This window comes from Paralichthys olivaceus, chromosome 15 (assembly GCF_024713975.1).
Source record: "Paralichthys olivaceus isolate ysfri-2021 chromosome 15, ASM2471397v2, whole genome shotgun sequence".
In the NCBI taxonomy this organism is placed as follows: Eukaryota; Metazoa; Chordata; class Actinopteri; order Pleuronectiformes; family Paralichthyidae; genus Paralichthys; species Paralichthys olivaceus.
This window is the reverse complement of record NC_091107.1, coordinates 670,562-692,197: the sequence shown is the minus strand read 5'-3', so window position 1 is coordinate 692,197 and position 21,636 is coordinate 670,562. Positions and strand designations below refer to the sequence as shown.

The window sequence follows — 21,636 nt, the reverse complement described above, 5'->3', positions numbered from 1 at the left end:
GAGGGGTGAGGAGCTTTATGTCTGTCTGTAGAGGGGTGAGGAGCTTTATGTCTGTCTGTAGAGGGGTGAGGAGCTTTATGTCTGTCTGTAGAGGGGTGAGGAGCTTTATGTCTGTCTGTAGAGGGGTGAGGAACTTTATGTCTGTCTGTAGAGGGGTGAGGAGCTTTATGTCTGTCTGTAGAGGGGTGAGGAGCTTTCTATCTGTCTGTAGAGGGGTGAGGAACTGTCTATCTGTCTGTAGAGGGGTGAGGAGCTTTATGTCTGTCTGTAGAGGGGTGAGGAACTGTCTATCTGTCTGTAGAGGGGTGAGGAGCTTTATGTCTGTAGAGGGGTGAGGAGCTTTATGTCTGTCTGTAGAGGGGTGATGAAGTTTCTATCTGTCTCTGGAGGAGGTGAGGAACTTTATATCTGTCTGTAGAGGGGTGAGGAACTTTCTATCTGTCTGTAGAGGAGGTGAGGAACTGTCTATCTGTCTGTAAAGGGGTGAGGAGCTTTCTATCTGTCTGTAGAGGGGTGAGGAACTTTCTATCTGTCTGTAGAGGGGTGAGGAGCTGTCTATCTGTCTGTAGAGGGGTGAGGAGCTTTCTATCTGTCTGTAGAGGGGTGAGTAGCTTTTTGTCTGTAGAGGGGTGAGGAACTGTCTGTAGAGGGGTGAGGAACTTTCTATCTGTCTGTAGAGGGGTGAGTAGCTTTCTGTCTGTAGAGGGGTGAGGAACTTTCTATCTGTCTGTAGAGGAGGTGAGGAACTGTCTATCTGTCTGTAAAGGGGTGAGGAGCTTTCTATCTGTCTGTAGAGGGGTGAGGAACTTTCTATCTGTCTGTAGAGGGGTGAGGAGCTGTCTATCTGTCTGTAGAGGGGTGAGGAGCTTTCTATCTGTCTGTAGAGGGGTGAGTAGCTTTTTGTCTGTAGAGGGGTGAGGAACTGTCTGTAGAGGGGTGAGGAACTTTCTATCTGTCTGTAGAGGGGTGAGGAACTGTCTGTAGAGGGGTGAGGAGCCTCACTGTGTTTTCTGTGGTTCCAGCTGCTAAAGTGAAAAACATCCGACGAGGAGTGAAGGAAGTTCAGAAGTTCATCAACAAGGGGGAGAAGGGGTGAGTGACGATTCCTTAAAGGGCCACAACATCGTGTACATTTTACAAGTGTGTGTGTGTGTGAGTGTGTGTGTGAGTGTGTGTGTGTGTGAGTGTGTGTGTGTGTGTGTGTGTGTGTGTGTGTGTGTGTGTGTGTGTGTGTGTGTGTGTGTGTGTGTGTGTGTGTGTGTGTGTGAGTGTGTGTGTGTGTGAGTGTGTGTGTACTGGGTGCGGTGCTTGTTTTCCAGTCGGAGGGAGGAGACTTTCCCTTTCCTCTTCATTCTTCTCGTCTGAAGTGAAACGGTAACAAACCTTTAACTATTAACTTTGAACTTTTTACTTTGAACTTTTATTTAACAAAGTCAATAATGAGGGTGAAGGTTTTGTGTGTTAAAAACCAAACTATCTGAGAGATGATCACGTCAAGTCCACGGCCGTCAGTTAGTTAGTATATTAGATTTCTCGTGGTTATTTTGTTAGTTACTATTTTTTCTGTGTTCGTTAGTAAATTATATAATAGTTAGTGATTAGTCAGTTAGCTTTAACTAAATTAAAGTTTGAAAACACAGTTTTTGTAAAAATATGGAGCTGCTGTGGCTGAGCGTCGGTGGTTCAATCAGTTTGTGAGACTAGAAAAGATCTTTACAAATACAGAGCATTTACCATAAAGTGTTGGATTGATACTGAGGAGGATTTAAAGGAGCCCTTGTTGCCTGCACAACATGAAGTGAAGCTGAAACCTCTTCAGGACATGTCTGAACTTTTGTACTGTTTGTTCTATCTGACAGAAATGGATCCTAAATGTCAGTCAGGTGAGGCTGTTGCATTGTATCAGGAGAAGTGTAATGGGTACCCTGAACAGCATGGACAGTTCGGCCCTCCCGGACAGTTCGGCCCTCCCGGACAGTTCGGCCCTCCCGGACACTTCGGCCCTTCCGGACAGGTTGGACAGCCTGTTGGACCTGTAGTGGTTGACCATACCACTGTGGAAATCACCACTGAGCCTCCCAAGGACTACATCATCTGGTCCATGCTCAGTTTTTTCTACATAAACATCTGCTGCCTGGGACTTGCAGCGTTCATCTGCTCGGTCAAGGTGAGTTCATGTGTGACGTGTCTGATCCTTCATGTCCCTGTCGGTTGTCTAAATATATTTTTAAAAGATTCACAACCTCATGTTGAGTCAATCACGTTTAAAAAATGATCCCGAAATCCACTGGATCACAGAAATGAGTTTTCTTCTCTTTGGCGTGTGGTCTCAGAGCTGGTAGATATCAAAGTGGAACACTGAAATAGACTCGGAAACAATAAGCATAATTTCTCAGCTTGTCCAGAAGATGAAATTCTCCTTGTCCCTGACGGCTGCTCAGGATTTGATGGAGCCGATGTTTCCTTTTTCTTTTTTCACGACAAAATCCTCCTCACTGCTCCACTTAGAACAAAAATAATAATAGAACGCATCAGACTCGGTGTTCAAGGTTTCAGTGTGTGATGATTTTTATTGGATTAAAAAATGAAAAATACGGACTTGGTGGTAACGCAGGCTGAGGCTCCACCCACACTGATACAGTTTAAATTAAGGCACCTTCGTTTACAACTAACATGTCACATACACTGGTCATGTGGTGTAAACAGGAAGTAGATTGTCTTCTCTGCAGTTGGTTGCTTAGTTAAATTACTACCAACGAGGATGATGGTGAATATAAGATGATTAGATAGAGCTTAGTTCAGTTTTTGTAATTTTTTTGTTTGATGGTGAATCCACTTTGAAAATAAAAAAATGCTTTGTTTCTTTCAGGCCAGAGACAAGAAGATAGCTGGAAATATGGTTGGTGCCCGACATCACAGCTCCACCGCCCGCACGCTCCTCCTCATCAATGCAAGTCTGTTTGGCGTCTTGGTCATTATTACCATTATTCTCTTCTTCGAAAATCCAGCCATCGCAGGAGGCATCACCAGATTTTTTGTCAACAAGTTTTAAATGAGCAAAGACAAAGGCTGTTGCTGCCGTGTTTCTCTGATCTGTCACATTTTATCCACATTTTACAGCTTAAACATGTAGTGAGCATGGCTGCCATGTGTCTGTGTGGCCAAACTGTTTAATGTGTCAATAAAAGAGTCTGTTCCCCAACCAGTGAGGATTGATCAACACCATCATGTTACAGAACATTTACATAAATCAGACACAGGATGACAGCTGCACAAAGATCAAAACTGTTTTTACAGAGCAGATTCAACTTTAATGAATCAGTGACAAGTGATTTAAAAGCTGCCACAGATTCCTCATCCACCAACTGAACGCACCCGAGACGCACTGAGTCTAAATCCACAATGACACATGTTAATTTTAAACCATTCAAAACCAGAGTTTTCAAACTGAAACCAGATCAGTTCACACACGTCTCTGGTCCAGAGGCTGGAGCACTCCACCAGGTGTAACCATAGCAACAGTGATGAGTTTCAAAACTAAAACGTGTGGTTGACAGTCGTCTGACACCAGACCACCAACTGTACAGAATACAGAGTGTGCAAAAAGACAATATTATTGTATAATATGATATATAATATCAATATGGTTTAAATTAACACATATCACATATGATGTGAAGTAAATGTTCCAGTATAAGGAGCGGAGTGTGGTACAGGGTACATGGTGCAAGGGTGACAGGTATGTTAGTTCAGTTCTGTGATGGTGGCTCTGACAGAGGTCGATGAGTTATAGAGTCTTATTGCGGTTGGAATGAACGATTTCCTGTATCGCTCCTTAGAGCAGCGGGGTTGGATGAGCCTGTGGCTGAAGCTGCTCTTTAGCTTGTCCAGTGTTTTGTGGAGGGGGTGAGAGGGATTGTCCATGATTGCCAGCAGTTTTGCCAGCATCCTGTTCTCCACCACCTCCTCCATGGTGACAAGCTTAGAGCCAACCACAGACTCTGCTTTCCTTATGATTTTGTTCAGTCTGTTGGCGTCCTTTGTCCTGATGCCCGCACCCCAGGACACCACAGCAAAGAAGATGGTGCTCGCCACAACAGACTGATAGAACAGTTGCAGACATTGAAGGACCCGAGCCTCCTCAAGAAGTAAAGCCGGCTCAGGCCCGTCTTGTAGACGGCCTCTGTGTTGGTGGACCAGTCCAGTTTATTGTCCAGTGTGATACCCAGGTACTTGTATGCAGGTACCACCTCCACAGCACCTCTGCAGATGACACGACTCAGTGCAGTGCTTAAAGTCAGCAGTGTATGTGGTGAAGAGGAAGGGGGACAGTACAGTTCCCTGGGGGGCCCCGATGTTACTGATCAGACGATCAGACACACAGTTCTGTAATCTCACAAACTGTGGTCTGCCCGTCAGATAGTCATCGACCCAAGTGATGAGGAGAGCACTCACCTGCTTTGTTGCTCGGAGAAGCAGTAGAGGCAGTCGTAGAGGCAATGGAGAGTCCGCTGGGGGTGGGGGGGTTGGAGTTGAACCTATTGAAGAAAGAGGGAGGTGTGCCTCAGGGCCATTAGCTGGTCGCAGGTGTAAACAATGCCGGCGTGTGTTGCAGGCATGCTCCCAGTGATCCGAGGAGAGCCAAGTGCGGTTAAAAGTTATAAAAAGTGTCCAATAAGTTGCAAAAGCATCTCGTCATTGTGCAGCACGAAGATGCACAGAGCAGTGCAAAAATAAATATAAAAACAAACAGCAAACGTAATAAAAACACAAAAAACTGACAGTAATACCAGGAGCTGCTACACACACACATATATATATATATATATATCCATGAAGCAGCTTATAATGTTCTATTATTTTATCATAATGTTTTATTTCATTTTTGACATTTGTTTCATTGCACTAGGTTATGTTATTTGTATTTTTAGTTACTCTTATTTTATGACACTTGCATGTTGAGGTGCTTGAGGTGCCTGGGATTTAAGATTTTCCTTGCAGCATGTAGCTGTATCTGTTGTGCAGATGACAAATAAAACATTTGAACCTTTGGAGGAGGAAGTGAGCGGAACAAATAAACTGGGATAAGAACACTGATGCGCTTTACATGAAGGGCCAGAGACGCCATTTATTTCCTGAGGAGACTGAGGTCCTTCAAAATCTTATATACTGTGTTTCTACCTTTTACTTGGAGCAATTGTAACAAACTCAGTTTCCCCCTGGGATCAATAAAGTATTTCTGATTCTGATAAACAAATTTAAAAAACAAGTGATTACAAGGAGCTGAATCATTTTTTTCCTACAAAATAAAAGCTGCAGCTGCTTCATTCTAACGAGTGTCTATGAAATGAAAGTCATTATGACACAGTGACATTATGACACAGTGGTTCTGGCATCAGGTGTGAATGTGTCTCTCAGGACATCTTCCCCTCCAGTCAGACCAGTTCTTCAGGTTCATCTAAAAGCTCGTCCAATCAGAGCAGCTGAATCAGTCTCGTCTGACACTCACACAGGTAAGAGCTCAAACTGATTCTTCTTCTCTGGTGTTTATCAGATTTTAATCTATAAGTGAATAGAAACGATTTGATCAGATTAGACCTCTAACATTGGCCCTCTCTCTCTCTCTGCCCCCCCTCTCTCTCTTCTTGTGTTTGTGTATTGGTGGTTGTTGTTTAGTTTGTTCACTTCACACAGTTGTCACACACGGGCTCCAAGCATGTCCTCTGATGAAGCTGATTGGACTACTGGTATCTGTGACTGCTGCCATGAAACCAAACAGTGTACGGAGACGTCACACACACACACACACACACACACACACACACACACACACACACACACACACTGTCAATAGTTTGTGTCATAAACACAGGAAGTTGAGAATCTGTTCAGGCCACCCAAAATGTAAAATGTCCAACAATAGGAAACTCAAACTGTACACAACCACACATTTGCACATTTGGTTGTAATGTTTTCTGTGTTCGTGTTGTGTTAACGTTGTGTTGTTTTGTTGTGCAGGTTGTTGTTTGTTCTGGTGTTGTCCCTGTTTCGCCTGTAAAACCTCTAAACAGTTCGGTCAGTGTTTGTGTCTGCCCCTTCTGGACGTCTTCGGCTGCGTCCGTCCCATCACCATGTCCATGAGGACATCTGCTCGCCATCGCTACGGCATCAGAGTGAGGACAAAAAGACTTATCGCGTTGTCCTGTGTTAAAAGTTCAAACACTGTTTGTGCTCTTTTTAATGTGTGTGTGTGTGTGTGTGTGTGTGTGTGTGTGTGTGTGTGTGTGTCCTTCAGGGCAGCCTGTGCAGAGACTGTTTGTGCTCCACCTTCTGTCCGTCCTGTGTCTGGGGTCAAATCTCCACAGAGATGAAGAGCAGGAGGCTTCCCACCGTACTGAGTGACATCATCCAGCGCTGATGACGTCATCACTTGTGTTTCTGAGTTTTTTTTAAACTTTTTTTTTTTATTATTCTAATAAAAATGTGCCGTTGTCCTTGAATTAAAAACGTATGAGGACAAGGAAGACGACAGGCTCCTGTAGTCTGAATCGTGCTCTTCATGAGGATCGATACGTGGAGTATTTATAAGAAATAAACGTTTCTCTCGTTTTCAAAACTTTGTCTTATTGTTTAATCTTCTTCGTGTCAACGGTTTTATTTTGAAAGGCCGGGCTGTCGTCCACCCTCCGGGCCTCTGGGGGCGCGCTGCTGTGTTTCCGTTCAGACAAACGGAAGTGATAGAGGCTCAACACGTGTGGAGTGTGACCACAGCGCGTGTTGTTACCGGCGGCTCGAGGATCGATCACTTCAGCTCCGATCACAGCTTCGACCAGAAATGACTAAAGTGAAGAAGGACAAAGTTCCCGCGGACGGAGAAGAAGCCGCCGGCGGGAACGAGAAGTCTTACCAGGAGCTGATCGAGAACGTGAACGCGATCTGCGCGCCCCTGGCCTCCCGGAAACTCAGCAAGAAACTTTACAAGTGCGTCAAGAAGGGTGAGGAACTTTCTATCTGTCTGTAGAGGGGTGAGGAACTGTCTATCTGTCTGTAGAGGAGGTGAGGAACTTTCTATATGTCTGTAGAGGGGTGAGGAACTGTCTATCTGTCTGTAGAGGAGGTGAGGAACTTTATATCTGTCTGTAGAGGGGTGAGGAACTTTATATCTGTCTGTAGAGGGGTGAGGAACTGTCTATCTGTCTGTAGAGGAGGTGAGGAACTTTATATCTGTCTGTAGAGGGGTGAGGAACTGTCTATCTGTCTGTAGAGGAGGTGAGGAACTTTCTATCTGTCTGTAGAGGGGTGAGGAGCTTTCTATCTGTCTGTAGAGGGGTGAGGAGCTTTATATCTGTCTGTAGAGGGGTGAGGAACTGTCTGTCTGTCTGTAGAGGGGTGAGGAGCTTTCTGTCTGTAGAGGGGTGAGGAGCTTTCTATCTGTCTGTAGAGGGGTGAGGAACTGTCTATCTGTCTGTAGAGGGGTGAGGAACTGTCTATCTGTCTGTAGAGGGGTGAGGAACTTTGTATCTGTCTGTAGAGGGGTGAGGAGCTTTCTATCTGTCTGTAGAGGGGTGAGGAACTTTCTATCTGTCTGTAGAGGGGTGAGGAGCTTTCTATTTGTCTGTAGAGGGGTGAGGAACTGTCTATCTGTCTGTAGAGGGGTGAGGAACTGTCTATCTGTCTGTAGAGGGGTGAGGAACTTTAAATCTGTCTGTAGAGGGGTGAGGAACTTTCTATCTGTCTGTAGAGGGGTGAGGAACTTTAAATCTGTCTGTAGAGGGGTGAGGAACTGTCTGTCTGTCTGTAGAGGGGTGAGGAGCTTTCTGTCTGTAGAGGGGTGAGGAGCTTTCTATCTGTCTGTAGAGGGGTGAGGAACTGTCTATCTGTCTGTAGAGGGGTGAGGAACTGTCTATCTGTCTGTAGAGGGGTGAGGAACTTTGTATCTGTCTGTAGAGGGGTGAGGAGCTTTCTATCTGTCTGTAGAGGGGTGAGGAACTTTCTATCTGTCTGTAGAGGGGTGAGGAGCTTTCTATTTGTCTGTAGAGGGGTGAGGAACTGTCTATCTGTCTGTAGAGGGGTGAGGAACTGTCTATCTGTCTGTAGAGGGGTGAGGAACTTTAAATCTGTCTGTAGAGGGGTGAGGAACTTTCTATCTGTCTGTAGAGGGGTGAGGAACTTTAAATCTGTCTGTAGAGGGGTGAGGAACTTTCTATCTGTCTGTAGAGGGGTGAGGAACTTTCTATCTGTCTGTAGAGGGGTGAGGAACTTCCTGTCTGTCTGTAGAGGGGTGAGGAACTGTCTATCTGTCTGTAGAGGGGGTGAGGAACTTTCTATCTGTCTGTAGAGGGGGTGAGGAGCTTTCTGTCTGTCTGTAGAGGGGTGAGGAACTTTCTATCTGTCTGTAGAGGGGTGAGGAACTTTCTATCTGTCTGTAGAGGGGTGAGGAGCTTTCTATCTGTCTGTAGAGGGGTGAGGAGCTTTCTATCTGTCTGTAGAGGGGTGAGGAACTTTCTATCTGTCTGTAGAGGGGCGAGGAACTTTCTATCTGTCTGTAGAGGGGTGAGGAACTTTATATCTGTCTGTAGAGGGGTGAGGAACTGTCTATCTGTCTGTAGAGGAGGTGAGGAACTTTATATCTGTCTGTAGAGGGGTGAGGAACTGTCTATCTGTCTGTAGAGGAGGTGAGGAACTTTCTATCTGTCTGTAGAGGGGTGAGGAGCTTTCTATCTGTCTGTAGAGGGGTGAGGAGCTTTATATCTGTCTGTAGAGGGGTGAGGAACTGTCTGTCTGTCTGTAGAGGGGTGAGGAGCTTTCTGTCTGTAGAGGGGTGAGGAGCTTTCTATCTGTCTGTAGAGGGGTGAGGAACTGTCTATCTGTCTGTAGAGGGGTGAGGAACTGTCTATCTGTCTGTAGAGGGGTGAGGAACTTTGTATCTGTCTGTAGAGGGGTGAGGAGCTTTCTATCTGTCTGTAGAGGGGTGAGGAACTTTCTATCTGTCTGTAGAGGGGTGAGGAGCTTTCTATTTGTCTGTAGAGGGGTGAGGAACTGTCTATCTGTCTGTAGAGGGGTGAGGAACTGTCTATCTGTCTGTAGAGGGGTGAGGAACTTTAAATCTGTCTGTAGAGGGGTGAGGAACTTTCTATCTGTCTGTAGAGGGGTGAGGAACTTTAAATCTGTCTGTAGAGGGGTGAGGAACTGTCTGTCTGTCTGTAGAGGGGTGAGGAGCTTTCTGTCTGTAGAGGGGTGAGGAGCTTTCTATCTGTCTGTAGAGGGGTGAGGAACTGTCTATCTGTCTGTAGAGGGGTGAGGAACTGTCTATCTGTCTGTAGAGGGGTGAGGAACTTTGTATCTGTCTGTAGAGGGGTGAGGAGCTTTCTATCTGTCTGTAGAGGGGTGAGGAACTTTCTATCTGTCTGTAGAGGGGTGAGGAGCTTTCTATTTGTCTGTAGAGGGGTGAGGAACTGTCTATCTGTCTGTAGAGGGGTGAGGAACTGTCTATCTGTCTGTAGAGGGGTGAGGAACTTTAAATCTGTCTGTAGAGGGGTGAGGAACTTTCTATCTGTCTGTAGAGGGGTGAGGAACTTTAAATCTGTCTGTAGAGGGGTGAGGAACTTTCTATCTGTCTGTAGAGGGGTGAGGAACTTTCTATCTGTCTGTAGAGGGGTGAGGAACTTCCTGTCTGTCTGTAGAGGGGTGAGGAACTGTCTATCTGTCTGTAGAGGGGGTGAGGAACTTTCTATCTGTCTGTAGAGGGGGTGAGGAGCTTTCTGTCTGTCTGTAGAGGGGTGAGGAACTTTCTATCTGTCTGTAGAGGGGTGAGGAACTTTCTATCTGTCTGTAGAGGGGTGAGGAACTTTCTATCTGTCTGTAGAGGGGTGAGGAGCTTTCTATCTGTCTGTAGAGGGGTGAGGAGCTTTCTATCTGTCTGTAGAGGGGTGAGGAACTTTCTATCTGTCTGTAGAGGGGCGAGGAACTTTCTATCTGTCTGTAGAGGGGTGAGGAACTTTCTATCTGTCTGTAGAGGGGTGAGGAACTTTCTATCTGTCTGTAGAGGGGTGAGGAGCTTTCTGTCTGTCTGTAGAGGGGTGAGGAACTTTCTATCTGTCTGTAGAGGGGTGAGGAACTTTCTATCTGTCTGTAGAGGGGTGAGGAACTTTCTGTCTGTAGAGGGGTGAGGAACTGTCTGTAGAGGGGTGAGGAACTGTCTGTAGAGGGGTGAGGAACTGTCTGTAGAGGGGTGAGGAGCCTCACTGTGTTTTCTGTGGTTCCAGCTGCTAAAGTGAAAAACATCCGACGAGGAGTGAAGGAAGTTCAGAAGTTCATCAACAAGGGGGAGAAGGGGTGAGTGACGATTCCTTAAAGGGCCACAACATTGTGTACATTTCAGATTGTTGATGTAAACAAAGTGTGTGTGTGTGTGTGTGTGTGTGTGTGTGTGTGTGTGTAGTATCGTGGTGTTGGCTGGAGACACAATGCCCATTGACGTCTACTGCCACCTGCCAATCATGTGCGAGGACAGAAACCTGCCCTATGCCTACATCCCCTCTAAAGTGGTGAGCTGATGGTTTACGATTGAGCTTTTGTCTGCATGAGATGTGTCAGTTTAACACGTATGTTAGAACACGTCTGTAAGAATATGTAGAACACGGCTGTAAGAATACGTAGAACACGTTTGAAAGAATATGTAGAACACGTCTGTGAGAATATGTAGAACACGTCTGTAAGAATACGTAGAACATGTCTGTAAGAATACGTAGAACATGTTTGTAAGAATATGTAGAACACGGCTGTAAGAATACGTAGAACACGTTTGAAAGAATATGTAGAACACGTCTGTAAGAATATGTAGAACACGTCTGTGAGAATACGTAGAACATGTTTGTAAGAACATGTTTGTAAGAATACGTAGAACATGTTTGTAAGAATATGTAGAACACGTCTGTAAGAATATGTAGAACACGTAGAACACGTCTGTGTCTATTGAATGTTTGTCTCTGACTCGTTTTCTTCTCTGTTCAGGATCTGGGTTCGTCGGCAGGATCCAAGCGGCCGACCTGTGTAATCCTGATCAAACCTCATCAGGATTATCAGGAAGCCTATGACGAGTGTGCGGACGAGGTGTCCGCTCTGCCCAAACCGCTCTGAGATGCCTGAGCCAATCAGGAAGCAGCTCTGAGGTCACCACTGCTTTTTGGAAATCCTCTCATTTCTCGTGAGAAGCTCCGCCTCCCTCTGATGAGCTAGGCTAACTGTTTCCCTCTGCCTCAAGTGTGTGTGCTAAGCTAGGCTAACCACATGTTGGAGAATGAGTTTTTCATGTGTAAATAAAGTTTTTGTTGTTTTGTTTGATAAATGAACAAATTTCATTAATTTTCTCCAGAAACCGTGAAATAACATGAATGTAAATAAAGTTTTGAGCAGACGGACGGAGGTTTGTCCTCACTTTATATTTCATGGTAAGAAATCTGTTCATTTACTTTGATAGTTTTACTTTTTCTGTGACTGATTTAACTTTTACTCTTAAGACGTCAGATCTGATTGAACTGAAGTTTGATGTATTAAAATAAACGACTGTTTCATCCGAGGCTTCTCATTAATATTTGTTACAAGTTAGAAATTCACCTTTTTAATTAAATGAGTGAATCTGAACTGAAATCACGTGTGAATAGATTTTTTTTACCACATCAGCTGCTCAAAACTGAAAAAGTGTTTCCTGTTTATTTCAGATGAAAACATGATTTTCAGTATTTTGATCGTTTGTGTGTTTAACATGAGTCTGAAGCTTCATGTTTCATTTGATCTGTTGGTTTAAATTTCACATTTTAATTCAGGGACTAAAGAATTCTGTGACATACTGTACGTCCTGTCGTCATCACCTACGTGGGCGTCGTCTACCTGTACTTGACTCTGATTTGTTTGTTGACGTCTGACGTGGGCGTGTTGTCAGTTGGGGGGTTAGTTGGTTGGTTAATTTGGTGGAAGATAAAATGTTGATTAGTTGAACTGGAAGAGACTGATTATATTTTGTGTTATTAAATGTAATGAAGTAAAACACATTCTCTTGAGTAAATGTACGTAGTTACTGACCCGGAGCGGAACGATATGGATGTTTTGACAGATGAGTCATGAGCAACTGGGCGGAGCTTCAGAAAGATCAGTGACTTGTTTTATTAAGTTTGATTGAGATCATCCAGACACCGCTGCTGTTTGGTATTTCAGCCACACGAGGGCAGCACAGACCCACACTCACGCTCTGCTCTGATTCTGACCACAGGGGGGCAGCACAGAGTCTGAACATAGATCAAGAGCAGATAAAGAAGTGCTCACAAAGAGTAAAGTTAGAATACTCGTTATAAGTCAAAGGGCTGCTGCAATGTTACCTGAAATTAAGAGTTTTATTAATGTATAGTGTATGAAATACTATAAAAGATTAATCAGTTGAAATTCTAAGAATATTATGATACTTAAGAATATTTCTACTCTGTGGTACTGATACTGTTACTGAAGTATAAGCTCTGAGTACTTCTATTATAGATTTAAAGCTTCTCTGTCACTTCTCTGTGTCACTTTTCTCTGAACTTGGTTTCAGGTCTTATTATTTTCTGACCAGGAAGTATCACGTGTGCAAATGACACCTAAAATGACATCATGGTTCCCTGGCCCACAAAGAACACACAAGTGTGAAGTCGATAAGAAGAACGGCCTCAGACACAGACAGGTTGGTGGAATTAGTAGATAGTTCATCCATGTTGTGTTCTACTCTGGGAGCTGAGGAGGTCATGTGACAGGAGCCTGACGAATCAGAGAAGGTCTACAGCATCGTGAGTAAAACTCTGACCCGAGGGTTTCAAAATAAAACGGGACCTTTATTAACTTCTCTGTTTTAACTGATCTAAAACTCTGGATGTCATGTGGACGTCAGACGAATCTGTAGCAGAGAAGATGAGTTAAAAAAGAAAACCTAGTTGTGAGGATGCAGCTTTAAAGAGTCCGGACTGTGGTTTAGGGTTCATGTCCCTTCAGGTGGTCCTGCAGAGGTTTAGGGATCACTGGAGAAGATCAGTGGAGGGTCTGATGTCTCCATAATAAATCCACATGATGATCTGCTGTGTTTACAGACTGTGGGAGCAGGTGTAGTGAAGGTTGAGCAGGAGTCCTCCCCCCCCGAGGACATAAAAACAGGAAGAAACCAGAGGATTCTCTAACAGTTTTCTACTGATTGTAGATTCGTCCTCCTTCATCTGCACAGTCGACCTGTTCAGACTCGTCGTCTTCGTCTGTCTCCTCAGTGACGATCCTGTCAACACTGAGCCTGAGGCAACACAAACTTTCCACTGATGCTGGAGAGAAGCTGCAGCAAAGATCGGGTGTAGAACGATGGAGGCTTCAGAGAATCTTCAGGTTTCTCTGGATGTTTGTGGGAGTTTTAGAATTCCTGAGGAAAGAGATATTTTAGGGATTTCAGGACTTTGCATGAGCTCCAGGTTCCTTGAGGGGCCTCGGAACCTCTTCTCTCTGGTCTCAGGAGGACACGATTAGGATTTCACGCTTTGCTTCATCAAAATGTCAGTGAATCATACATTTTTGTTTCTGGCTGCTAGCGTTAGCATTGGCAATGTGGCTACCACCACCACATGACAGCTCCCTAATGTGAAGCCAAATCATCTGGATAGCCCCCTGGTGGCTGGCTGCTGTACAGGTCATCGATCGCCTCTATGTTAGCAGATGGGACATGAGTTTTGATTTATATAAAATCTGGTTGAGATGTCATGATTGACAACTGAGACTGACTCCCGATTGGCCGAGTGTGTGTGGGCGGGACCTCAATACCACAGCCCCAGTTCACGATCGCTGCTGCACAGACTGTAAATGACGGCATCACCACAAGATGGCAGCGTTTGTATCTGAGATGTTTTGGCTTCACATCAGGAGGATCTGTGTCGTCTGTATCTACAGTTTATGGACTGAAGCCAGAAACAGGCTCCGTTTCTCTGAACGTGGTTTCAGGTGATAATATTTTGCTCCTGAAGGAGGTCATGTGACAGGAGCCTGACGAATCAGAGAAAGCTACGACATCTCAGTTTCTGTAGTTCAGAATAAACTGCAGCCTCTTGACTTTAATAGATAACAGTAAACTCTGGAGTCGAATGGACGTCAGACGAATCTGCAGCAGAGTTGATTTGTCCCGTGGATGGAGCGTCAGTTTGTTTCAGGTACTTTTAGATGAGTTGTCGTGGGAGGAGTCTGTGGATGTTTGATCTACATCATCAAGTGCGTCTTTAATTTAAGGTTTCTTTGTTTAAGGGAACTTCACCACAGGCTGGTTTCAGGTGAGGTGGGATGAGGGGTCAGTGAAGGGTCCTTGGAGACCTGACTCGTGTTCTGTGACGTTATCAGTGTCGGTTCTGAAAGACAAACTGGAAACAGCAGATTCAGTTTCACTTTAACGGACGAGACGTCTTCATTAAAACTGTTAGAAAACCAGCACGACCAGACACACACACACACAGTTAACACAGACACAGACACACAGTTAACACACACACACACACACAGTTAACACAGACAGACACACACACAGTTAACACACACACACACACACAGTTAACACAGACAGACACACACACACACACAGTTAACACAGACAGACACACACACACACACAGTTAACACAGACAGACACACATACACAGTTAACAGACACACACACACACACAGTTAACACAGACACACACACAGTTAACACAGACAGACACACACACAAAGTTAACACAGACAGACAGACACACACACAGTTAACACAGACAGACACACACACACAGTTAACACAGACAGACACACACACACACAGTTAACACAGACAGACACACACACACAGTTAACACACACACACACACACTCACAGTTAACATAGACACACACACACACAGTTAACACAGACAGACACACACACACACAGTTAACACAGACACACAAACAGTTAACACAGACAGACACACACACACACAGTTAACACAGACACACAAACAGTTAACACAGACAGACACACACACAAAGTTAACACAGACAGACACACACACACACAGTTAACACAGACAGACACACACACACACAGTTAACACAGACACACAAACAGTTAACACAGACAGACACACACACAAAGTTAACACAGACAGACACACACACACACAGTTAACACAGACAGACACACACACACACAGTTAACACAGACAGACACACACACACACAGTTAACACAGACACACACACACACACAAAGTTAACACAGACAGACACACACACACACAGTTAACACAGACAGACACACACACAGACACACACACAGTTAACACAGACAGACACACACACACACACAGACACACACACACACACAGTTAACACAGACAGACACTGACAATCACACTCACTCACTCATATGATGATATGCAAATTTGAGGCCACCAGCCGCCAGCCTGGCAGTTAGTGGGTCGAACACACACACACACACACACACACACACACACACACACACACACACACACACACACTGCCAGCAGCTCTGCCAGCTGCTGACGTGCCCGTGAGCAAGGCGCCGCAGAGTGATGGCGTCTGACACGTCTCAGTCTCAGAGGATTAAATTCATGTTTACGTTCACCTCAGTCATGTGACCTGATCGTCCGAGTGCGTCCACATTGATCATCTGAAAACAAACAGACCCGTTACATCTGTACTTTGAATCAAAGTCACAAGGTTGACACCTGGTGGAAAGATATGATATCGATCAAGAAAGAACTTTACTGTTTCACTGTCTCTGCAGCGTTCAGCTGAAACTATGAGTGTCTGTGTGGATGGTAACAACTTTATGGACGGGAGCACACTGGCGATAGTTGTGCTCACAGCTGCACATTGAGCAACACAAAGTTATTATGAGAAGGGTCAATTATTTGGGTTCCATTTTGAAACTGGCAGGAAAAATAAGTATATGTTGCTGCCACAGTGATAATTAATAATTCACTGACATGAGAGAAATGAAAGTCGGAGAAAGTGTTATCCAGGATTCTTTAGGTTTTTCTTTAACATTGTTGGGGGGGGGGCCTATGTGCAGGCTCCGTCACTGGTTATCATTTTTTTAATGAAATGTCTCTTTGGTCACATGAGGCGTTCAAAACCCCAGAAACTGTTGCGTTGTTTTGAAACTGAATGAAGGTGGAAAAGTTCTTATGGGGGCGGACTGACTGATACGAGACATGCTGAGACAGGACACACACACACACACACACACGCAGGTCGATGTGTTCGGGACGTTATGACAGTTATGCTGGTAACCATAGTAAAACTAATAACAAACTGATGCTCCTGAACAACGAGTTGATGATGAGTTAAAACAGTTTGAATCATTATGAAGCTTCAACATGTGTTAGATGTGAAATGATCAGTTTATTAGGAACTAACCCTAACCCAACTACAACTGTGAGAAATGATTCTGATGTTCAGCAGCTGTTCACATTATTTTGTTCATTCTGTTCAAGTGTTCCTAATAAACTGAGCTGAGGAAAGAACTTAATGTTTCCATAGTAACAGAGATGCTGTTTATTTATTTCACTCATATTATAGATATGATCTGAGCACAGACCAAACCTGGTGTCTGGTATAACCCCTCCTCCATGTTAGTAGACTGGACATGAACCAAACTTAAATCAATGAAGACATTAAAAAAACATTTGTCGGAGATGTTTCTGTCGTTTCAGCTCGTTCTCATCTCTCTGATGTTTGTTCAAGTGTTTCTGATCAGTTTGTTTTTATTAGTAATTTAATGATATAAAAACAGGCGGAGACATGATGATTGACAGCTGACACTGACTCAGGATTGGTCCACACACTGAAGCGAGCTAAAGATCAGATAATTTTCATCAAACTGTTTATGACACAACATGAGGAGAGAGTGTGCCGTCTGCCACACACACACACACTCTAACACACACACACTCTAACACACACACACTCTAACACACACACACACACACACACACACACTCTAACACACACACACACACACACTCTAACACACACTCTAACACACACTCTAACACACACACACACTCCTCAGTATTTCTGTTTATTGTGAAAATACAGATCAGTTGCAAATGCATGCAATGACAGACAGTGAGTGTGTGTGTGAGTGTTTTACATTAAGACAACAGGGAATATCAAAGCGTCTCCACATGGCGGTGAAATAAGTTTGTGTGTATCTGTGTGTGTAACGCAGGCATTATTCATGTTGTGGGGACCTACGTCTCTACAGTCACATTATAGGGAATTAGCATCTTTGTGGGGAAAATAATCAGTTGTGTGTGTGTGTGTGTGTGTGTGTGTGTGTGTGTGTGTGTGTGTGTGTGTGTGTGTGTGTCCTGGGGGCGGAGCTGTCTGACTACGTGTGGAGTGTAAACAAATGGCACACTTACACTGCTGTCATTAATCACACACACACACACACACACTCTTCATGTTGTGTAGTAAACAGTGTGAGTCTTTCAGTCGTCTCTCAGGTGTATTGATCAGCTGATGGTATCAGTCGCTCAGAGTGTGCTGTTTGTTTACTGTCATATACACATCAATGGACGACATGATGGCTAAACACACACACATACACACACATGCAGGGTGTGAGGCGTCAATCAGATTCGTTAAACACGTCTCTGAGACAACGACACGCTGAGTCGTGTTCTCTGTCGCTATGTTCATCATGTGACCTTTAACACAAAGAAAAATCATCATCATTTCGAAAACTATGACATTATATCACGTGTCTGTCTCATCTATTTATATCTTGTTCACCTGCAGCCGTCGTTTCTAATGTTTTCGTGTCGAACGTTGTGTTGAATACATTTTTAATGAGATATAAACTTAGTTTGAGGATGAATGACAATGAACTTTATTTAGTTTTTACAGACTGTTACTTTCACTTTCTTTTTCTTCATTTCATCTTTTTTAATTCTCTATTTAATTTATTTAAAAAGCATTGCTTCATATCGTATCATGTTTTTTTAATTTGTCAAAATGTTTTTTATATTTTGCTTGATTGTTGATTTTTTAAATAATTGTATTTTTAATTTTGTAAAATGTCCTCTTCAGCTTCAGGAAAGAGGAAGTGAATGTTAAACTGAAAAACTCAAATCAAATTACAGATATTTGAATCTACATCATTTGAACAAAAATTAAAAAACAGATAAATTTACTGAAAGACAAAATAAAATACCGATTTTTTGTGATAGTGTTTATGTCACAATGTTATTCTAAACATTTCTATGTTTACAATTGATCAATGGCTGAAAACTAATAACTGATGAATCAATAATGAATCAGTTGATTTGAGCTGAAGCTCGTTCCCACAGTGAAATCTGCTGACTCGCTCGCTCTAATCTGCTTCATCATATCCGCTGTCAACTCGTCCAGCAGAAAACTGCAGAGTCGCTCAGAGAGACAGGGAGCACATGACTCAGCACATGTTTGTTTACAGGTGCCGACGTCATCATAGTGCAGCAGCTCGGCATCATGGGAACGAACATTTAAAACATTTGAATAACATTTTAATTTTCTTTTCATTGTAAAAATGAAAAAACACAACCTAGTTGTTCCCTTCAAAATAAAACGTCAGTCGAGCTCATAAATAATGTTTATTTGTTTTTTCACTTTTAACTAAAACGAAATGATTCATTGTTGAAGTCAGAGTCGTCTTCTCTGTAATTATTGTCTGTTTAGGGTTTTTATTTCTTAGAAATGTTGAATTAACTTAAAAATAAACTAAACAACTTGTGATTGATTCAATTTCAAAAATAATTTTATTTTATTCCAAACACATTCATATTTACACTTTTTAAAAAGTCACCACATTTTTTTTGCACAGATGAAATATTAGAAAACATAAATAGAAACATTCAGACACATTTTACAGTGTAAACACATGAGAGTCGAGGGGCAGAGCGTCAGTGAAGCCTCCAGAGAACAGATGCTCACATGGGGGCCCCTGGAGCTGCTGGGGCCCCTGGAGCTGCTGGGGCCCCTGGAACTCTGGCACAGGACAGACCGATGTCTGCAGGTTAACGTAGAGCGGCGGGGAGCCGTCCATCGGGTCAGCAAGGGGGGTGGAGAAGTGTGAGGGGATGGACTGGAAGAGCGGAGGAGGAGGGGGAGAGTGATGGAGAGAGGAGAAGAGGGAAGGAGAGGAGGTGTTGTCCCACTGAGGAACCACAGCAACGTAACCCTGAGGAGGGGGAGGGGGGAGGGAGGCGAGGTCCGGGACCTGCGTGTGAGGAGGGGTGAGGAGGGGGGAGTCCTGGAGGTGGCACAGGAAGTTGTTGAGGCCAGAGGTGACGTCAGAAGGAGAAGGGAGGTCAGAGCTCAGCTCTGAGGATGAGGAGGAGGAGGAAGAGGAGGAGGAGGGTTTCTTCTTCTCAGACGTCTCATTCTCCATCTTCCTCTTCCTCTTACGGCGAAAGTTTCCGTTGTCAAACATTTTCTCACAGTTTGGGTCCAAAGTCCAATAGTTTCCTTTACCTGCAGAGAGGAGGAGGAGGATGAAGAGAAGCAGCAGATGTTTCTGATCCAACGTTAACGTCAGACATTGATTTTAAATCAGTGAATTTGTGTTTTCTCACCTGGCTCGTTCTCGTCTCGTGGAATCTTCCGGAAACAGTCGTTGAGCGACAGGTTGTGGCGGATGGAGTTCTGCCAGCCGGCCTTGTTGCGGCTGTAGAAGGGGAAGTTGTCGGAGACGTACTGGTAGATCTGGCTGAGCGTCAGCCGCTGCTCCGGGGCACTCTGGATCGCCATGGCAATGAGGGCGGAGTAGGAATAGGGCGGGCGAACTAGGCGCAGAACATCGTCCGGGGAGGAGAGGGAGAGCCAGGGGTTGATGGAGGACATGGGCCGATAGAGGCTGTAGAGGTGGGGGAGGAAGCTTCCAAAAGCTTGGGAGAGTCCTGGAAGGGCCGTGGCCCCGGGGAGGGGCCCCGTGTGCGGGCTGCTGAGGCAGGGGTAGGGGTCACTGTGGCTGTTGCATGCTGGGAGCCACGGTGACTCTGGAGGAGGGGGGGGGCTGTACAGGCTGAAGTCAGACGGGTCGATGCCCAGAGAAGGGGGCTCCTGCTGTTGAAGGGAAGGTCCACAAAGGGGAGGAGACAGACCCAGCTCCGGGACGAAGGACGACATGACGGACACTTCTTCTTCTTCTTCTTCTTCTTCTTCTCCTCTGTAACGCAGCATCAACCGCCGTCCAACAAGTGTGTTTGTAAAAGACACAGACACACAGCTGCTGTCGTCCTTCGGCACCTGTCCTGCTGCTGCTCACCTAGGACACTTATACTCTGATGCCCCGCCCACAGACGAGCTGATTGGCCAACTGTGTTGTTTCAGCACACACACACATATTCATGCATGCGTGTGTGTGTGTGTGTGTGTGTGTGTGTGTGTGTGTGTGTGTGTGTGTGTGTGTGGTGGGGGGTTGATTTGAATAAGAGAAGGTTGAATTCCTCCCCTCAGGCAGATCACAGCCGGAGGATTTCACACACACACACACACACACACACAGTTAATGTGTGACGGATGTCTCTCGTCTGAAGACAGCGCCCTCTACAGACTTCTAATCATTTATTGTACAAACATCATCTTGAAAACTTTGTCTTCTACGTGTACGGCTCCTCTTCTTCATCCTGAGATGTTTGTGTTCTTCCAGTTTCACGTCCGTCACGTGTTAGAAACCTCAGAGACACGTCCACTCGCTCACTGAGACGTTTCCAGATGTTAAACATGTTCAGACTTTAGTTCAGATCTGAAAACAACTGAACTTCAATCCTTAACCTGAACCCTCAACTTTTCTCTTTGTCTTCATGCAGATCAGATGTTGATGTTTTTTAAAGCTTCTGATTCAGACGATGTTTGACTTCACAGAAACATCAGCTGCTGTTTGAGGCGTCGCCCACAACCTATTGTCTCCCCCCCCCCACACACACACACACAGTCAGCTTGTCTACAGTCAGTGCTGATCGAACAGTAACGACCTCAAGTCAAAGCTTCAGTGTTTCTTGAGCTGCTTCAGATAATCTCCTGAGTCATTTAATAGAAACTCTGGACAATGTCCCTGTAAGATCCGCCTGAGGACGAATCTGTGGACACTCTTACTCTTGCTCTTACTTTTCACCATCACTGTTCCTGCTTCAGAGGAGACAATCTACTTGCTGTTTACATCACATGACAAGTGGACGTGAATTAGTTTGTCCTCAGTTTCTTAATCTGTCGTTAAAGTGGAACGAGACGACGTCCGTCATTAACCCAAGTTTGATATTTACTCTGAAAACCCTCAGAGACAAACAGATTTCATTGTGTGTGTGTGTGTGTGTGTGTGTGTGTGTGTGTGTGTGTGTGTGTGTGTGTGTGTGTGTGTGTGTGTGTGTGTGTGGGTGGGTGTGTGGGTGTGTGTCTGTGATGACAGTTGGCAGTGGCAGCAGTAATCTTCAGCCCGTGGTGCCTTCACAGGCATCACAGACAAAACAACAGTCTGAACAGTAACTGAAGACTGGGATTATACTGTGTGTGTGTGTGTGTGTGTGTGTGTGTGTGTGTGTGTGTGTGTGTGTGTGTGTGTGTG

The 21,636-nt window shown here is 44.7% G+C and overlaps 3 protein-coding genes across 10 annotated transcripts; 2 read left to right on the top strand and 1 right to left on the bottom strand.

The window, feature by feature from the left end:
- The first annotated feature begins 347 nt into the window (after window positions 1-347).
- On the top strand, window positions 348-3,202 carry LOC109642839 (interferon-induced transmembrane protein 1). Of its 8 annotated transcripts, none has more exons than XM_069539449.1 (4): window positions 348-392; window positions 1,023-1,374; window positions 1,860-2,167; window positions 2,870-3,202. In XM_069539449.1, the coding sequence occupies exons 3-4, from the start codon at window positions 1,862-1,864 to the stop codon at window positions 3,050-3,052; spliced, it is 489 nt and encodes a 162-aa protein (XP_069395550.1). In that variant the 5' UTR covers window positions 348-392; window positions 1,023-1,374; window positions 1,860-1,861; the 3' UTR covers window positions 3,053-3,202. The 8 variants fall into 8 exon arrangements, with proteins under 8 accessions (XP_069395550.1, XP_069395549.1, XP_069395546.1 ...); XM_069539448.1 differs by lacking the exon at window positions 348-392 and adding an exon at window positions 676-738; XM_069539445.1 differs by lacking the exon at window positions 348-392 and adding an exon at window positions 680-768.
- A 3,098-nt stretch (window positions 3,203-6,300) lies between these two features.
- Window positions 6,301-11,649, top strand: nhp2 (NHP2 ribonucleoprotein homolog (yeast)). Its single transcript, XM_069539453.1, has 4 exons — window positions 6,301-6,995; window positions 10,266-10,335; window positions 10,442-10,547; window positions 11,014-11,649. Exons 1-4 carry the CDS (start codon window positions 6,836-6,838, stop codon window positions 11,137-11,139), a joined length of 462 nt encoding a protein of 153 aa, XP_069395554.1. The 5' UTR covers window positions 6,301-6,835; the 3' UTR covers window positions 11,140-11,649.
- A 7,178-nt stretch (window positions 11,650-18,827) lies between these two features.
- On the bottom strand, window positions 18,828-20,463 carry foxi3a (forkhead box I3a). Its single transcript, XM_020107776.2, has 2 exons — window positions 19,649-20,463; window positions 18,828-19,547 (listed from the first exon to the last, which is right to left on the bottom strand). The coding sequence occupies exons 1-2, from the start codon at window positions 20,253-20,255 to the stop codon at window positions 18,940-18,942; spliced, it is 1,215 nt and encodes a 404-aa protein (XP_019963335.2). The 5' UTR covers window positions 20,256-20,463; the 3' UTR covers window positions 18,828-18,939.
- Between the last annotated feature and the right edge of the window lie 1,173 nt (window positions 20,464-21,636).

Bases quoted from the DNA above. Each gene is read 5' to 3' on its own strand.
- LOC109642839 (XM_069539449.1), top strand. From the start codon at position 1,862: ATGGATCCTAAATGTCAGTCAGGTGAGGCTGTTGCATTGTATCAGGAG. The intron at 2,168-2,869 runs GTGAGTTCATGT...TGTTTCTTTCAG, and splicing joins CGTTCATCTGCTCGGTCAAG to GCCAGAGACAAGAAGATAGC.
- foxi3a (XM_020107776.2), bottom strand. From the start codon at position 20,255: ATGCTGCGTTACAGAGGAGAAGAAGAAGAAGAAGAAGAAGAAGAAGTG. The intron at 19,548-19,648 runs GTGAGAAAACAC...TCCTCTCTGCAG, and splicing joins ACGAGACGAGAACGAGCCAG to GTAAAGGAAACTATTGGACT.
- nhp2 (XM_069539453.1), top strand. From the start codon at position 6,836: ATGACTAAAGTGAAGAAGGACAAAGTTCCCGCGGACGGAGAAGAAGCC. The intron at 10,336-10,441 runs GTGAGTGACGAT...GTGTGTGTGTAG, and splicing joins ATCAACAAGGGGGAGAAGGG to TATCGTGGTGTTGGCTGGAG. The intron at 10,548-11,013 runs GTGAGCTGATGG...TTCTCTGTTCAG, and splicing joins CCTACATCCCCTCTAAAGTG to GATCTGGGTTCGTCGGCAGG.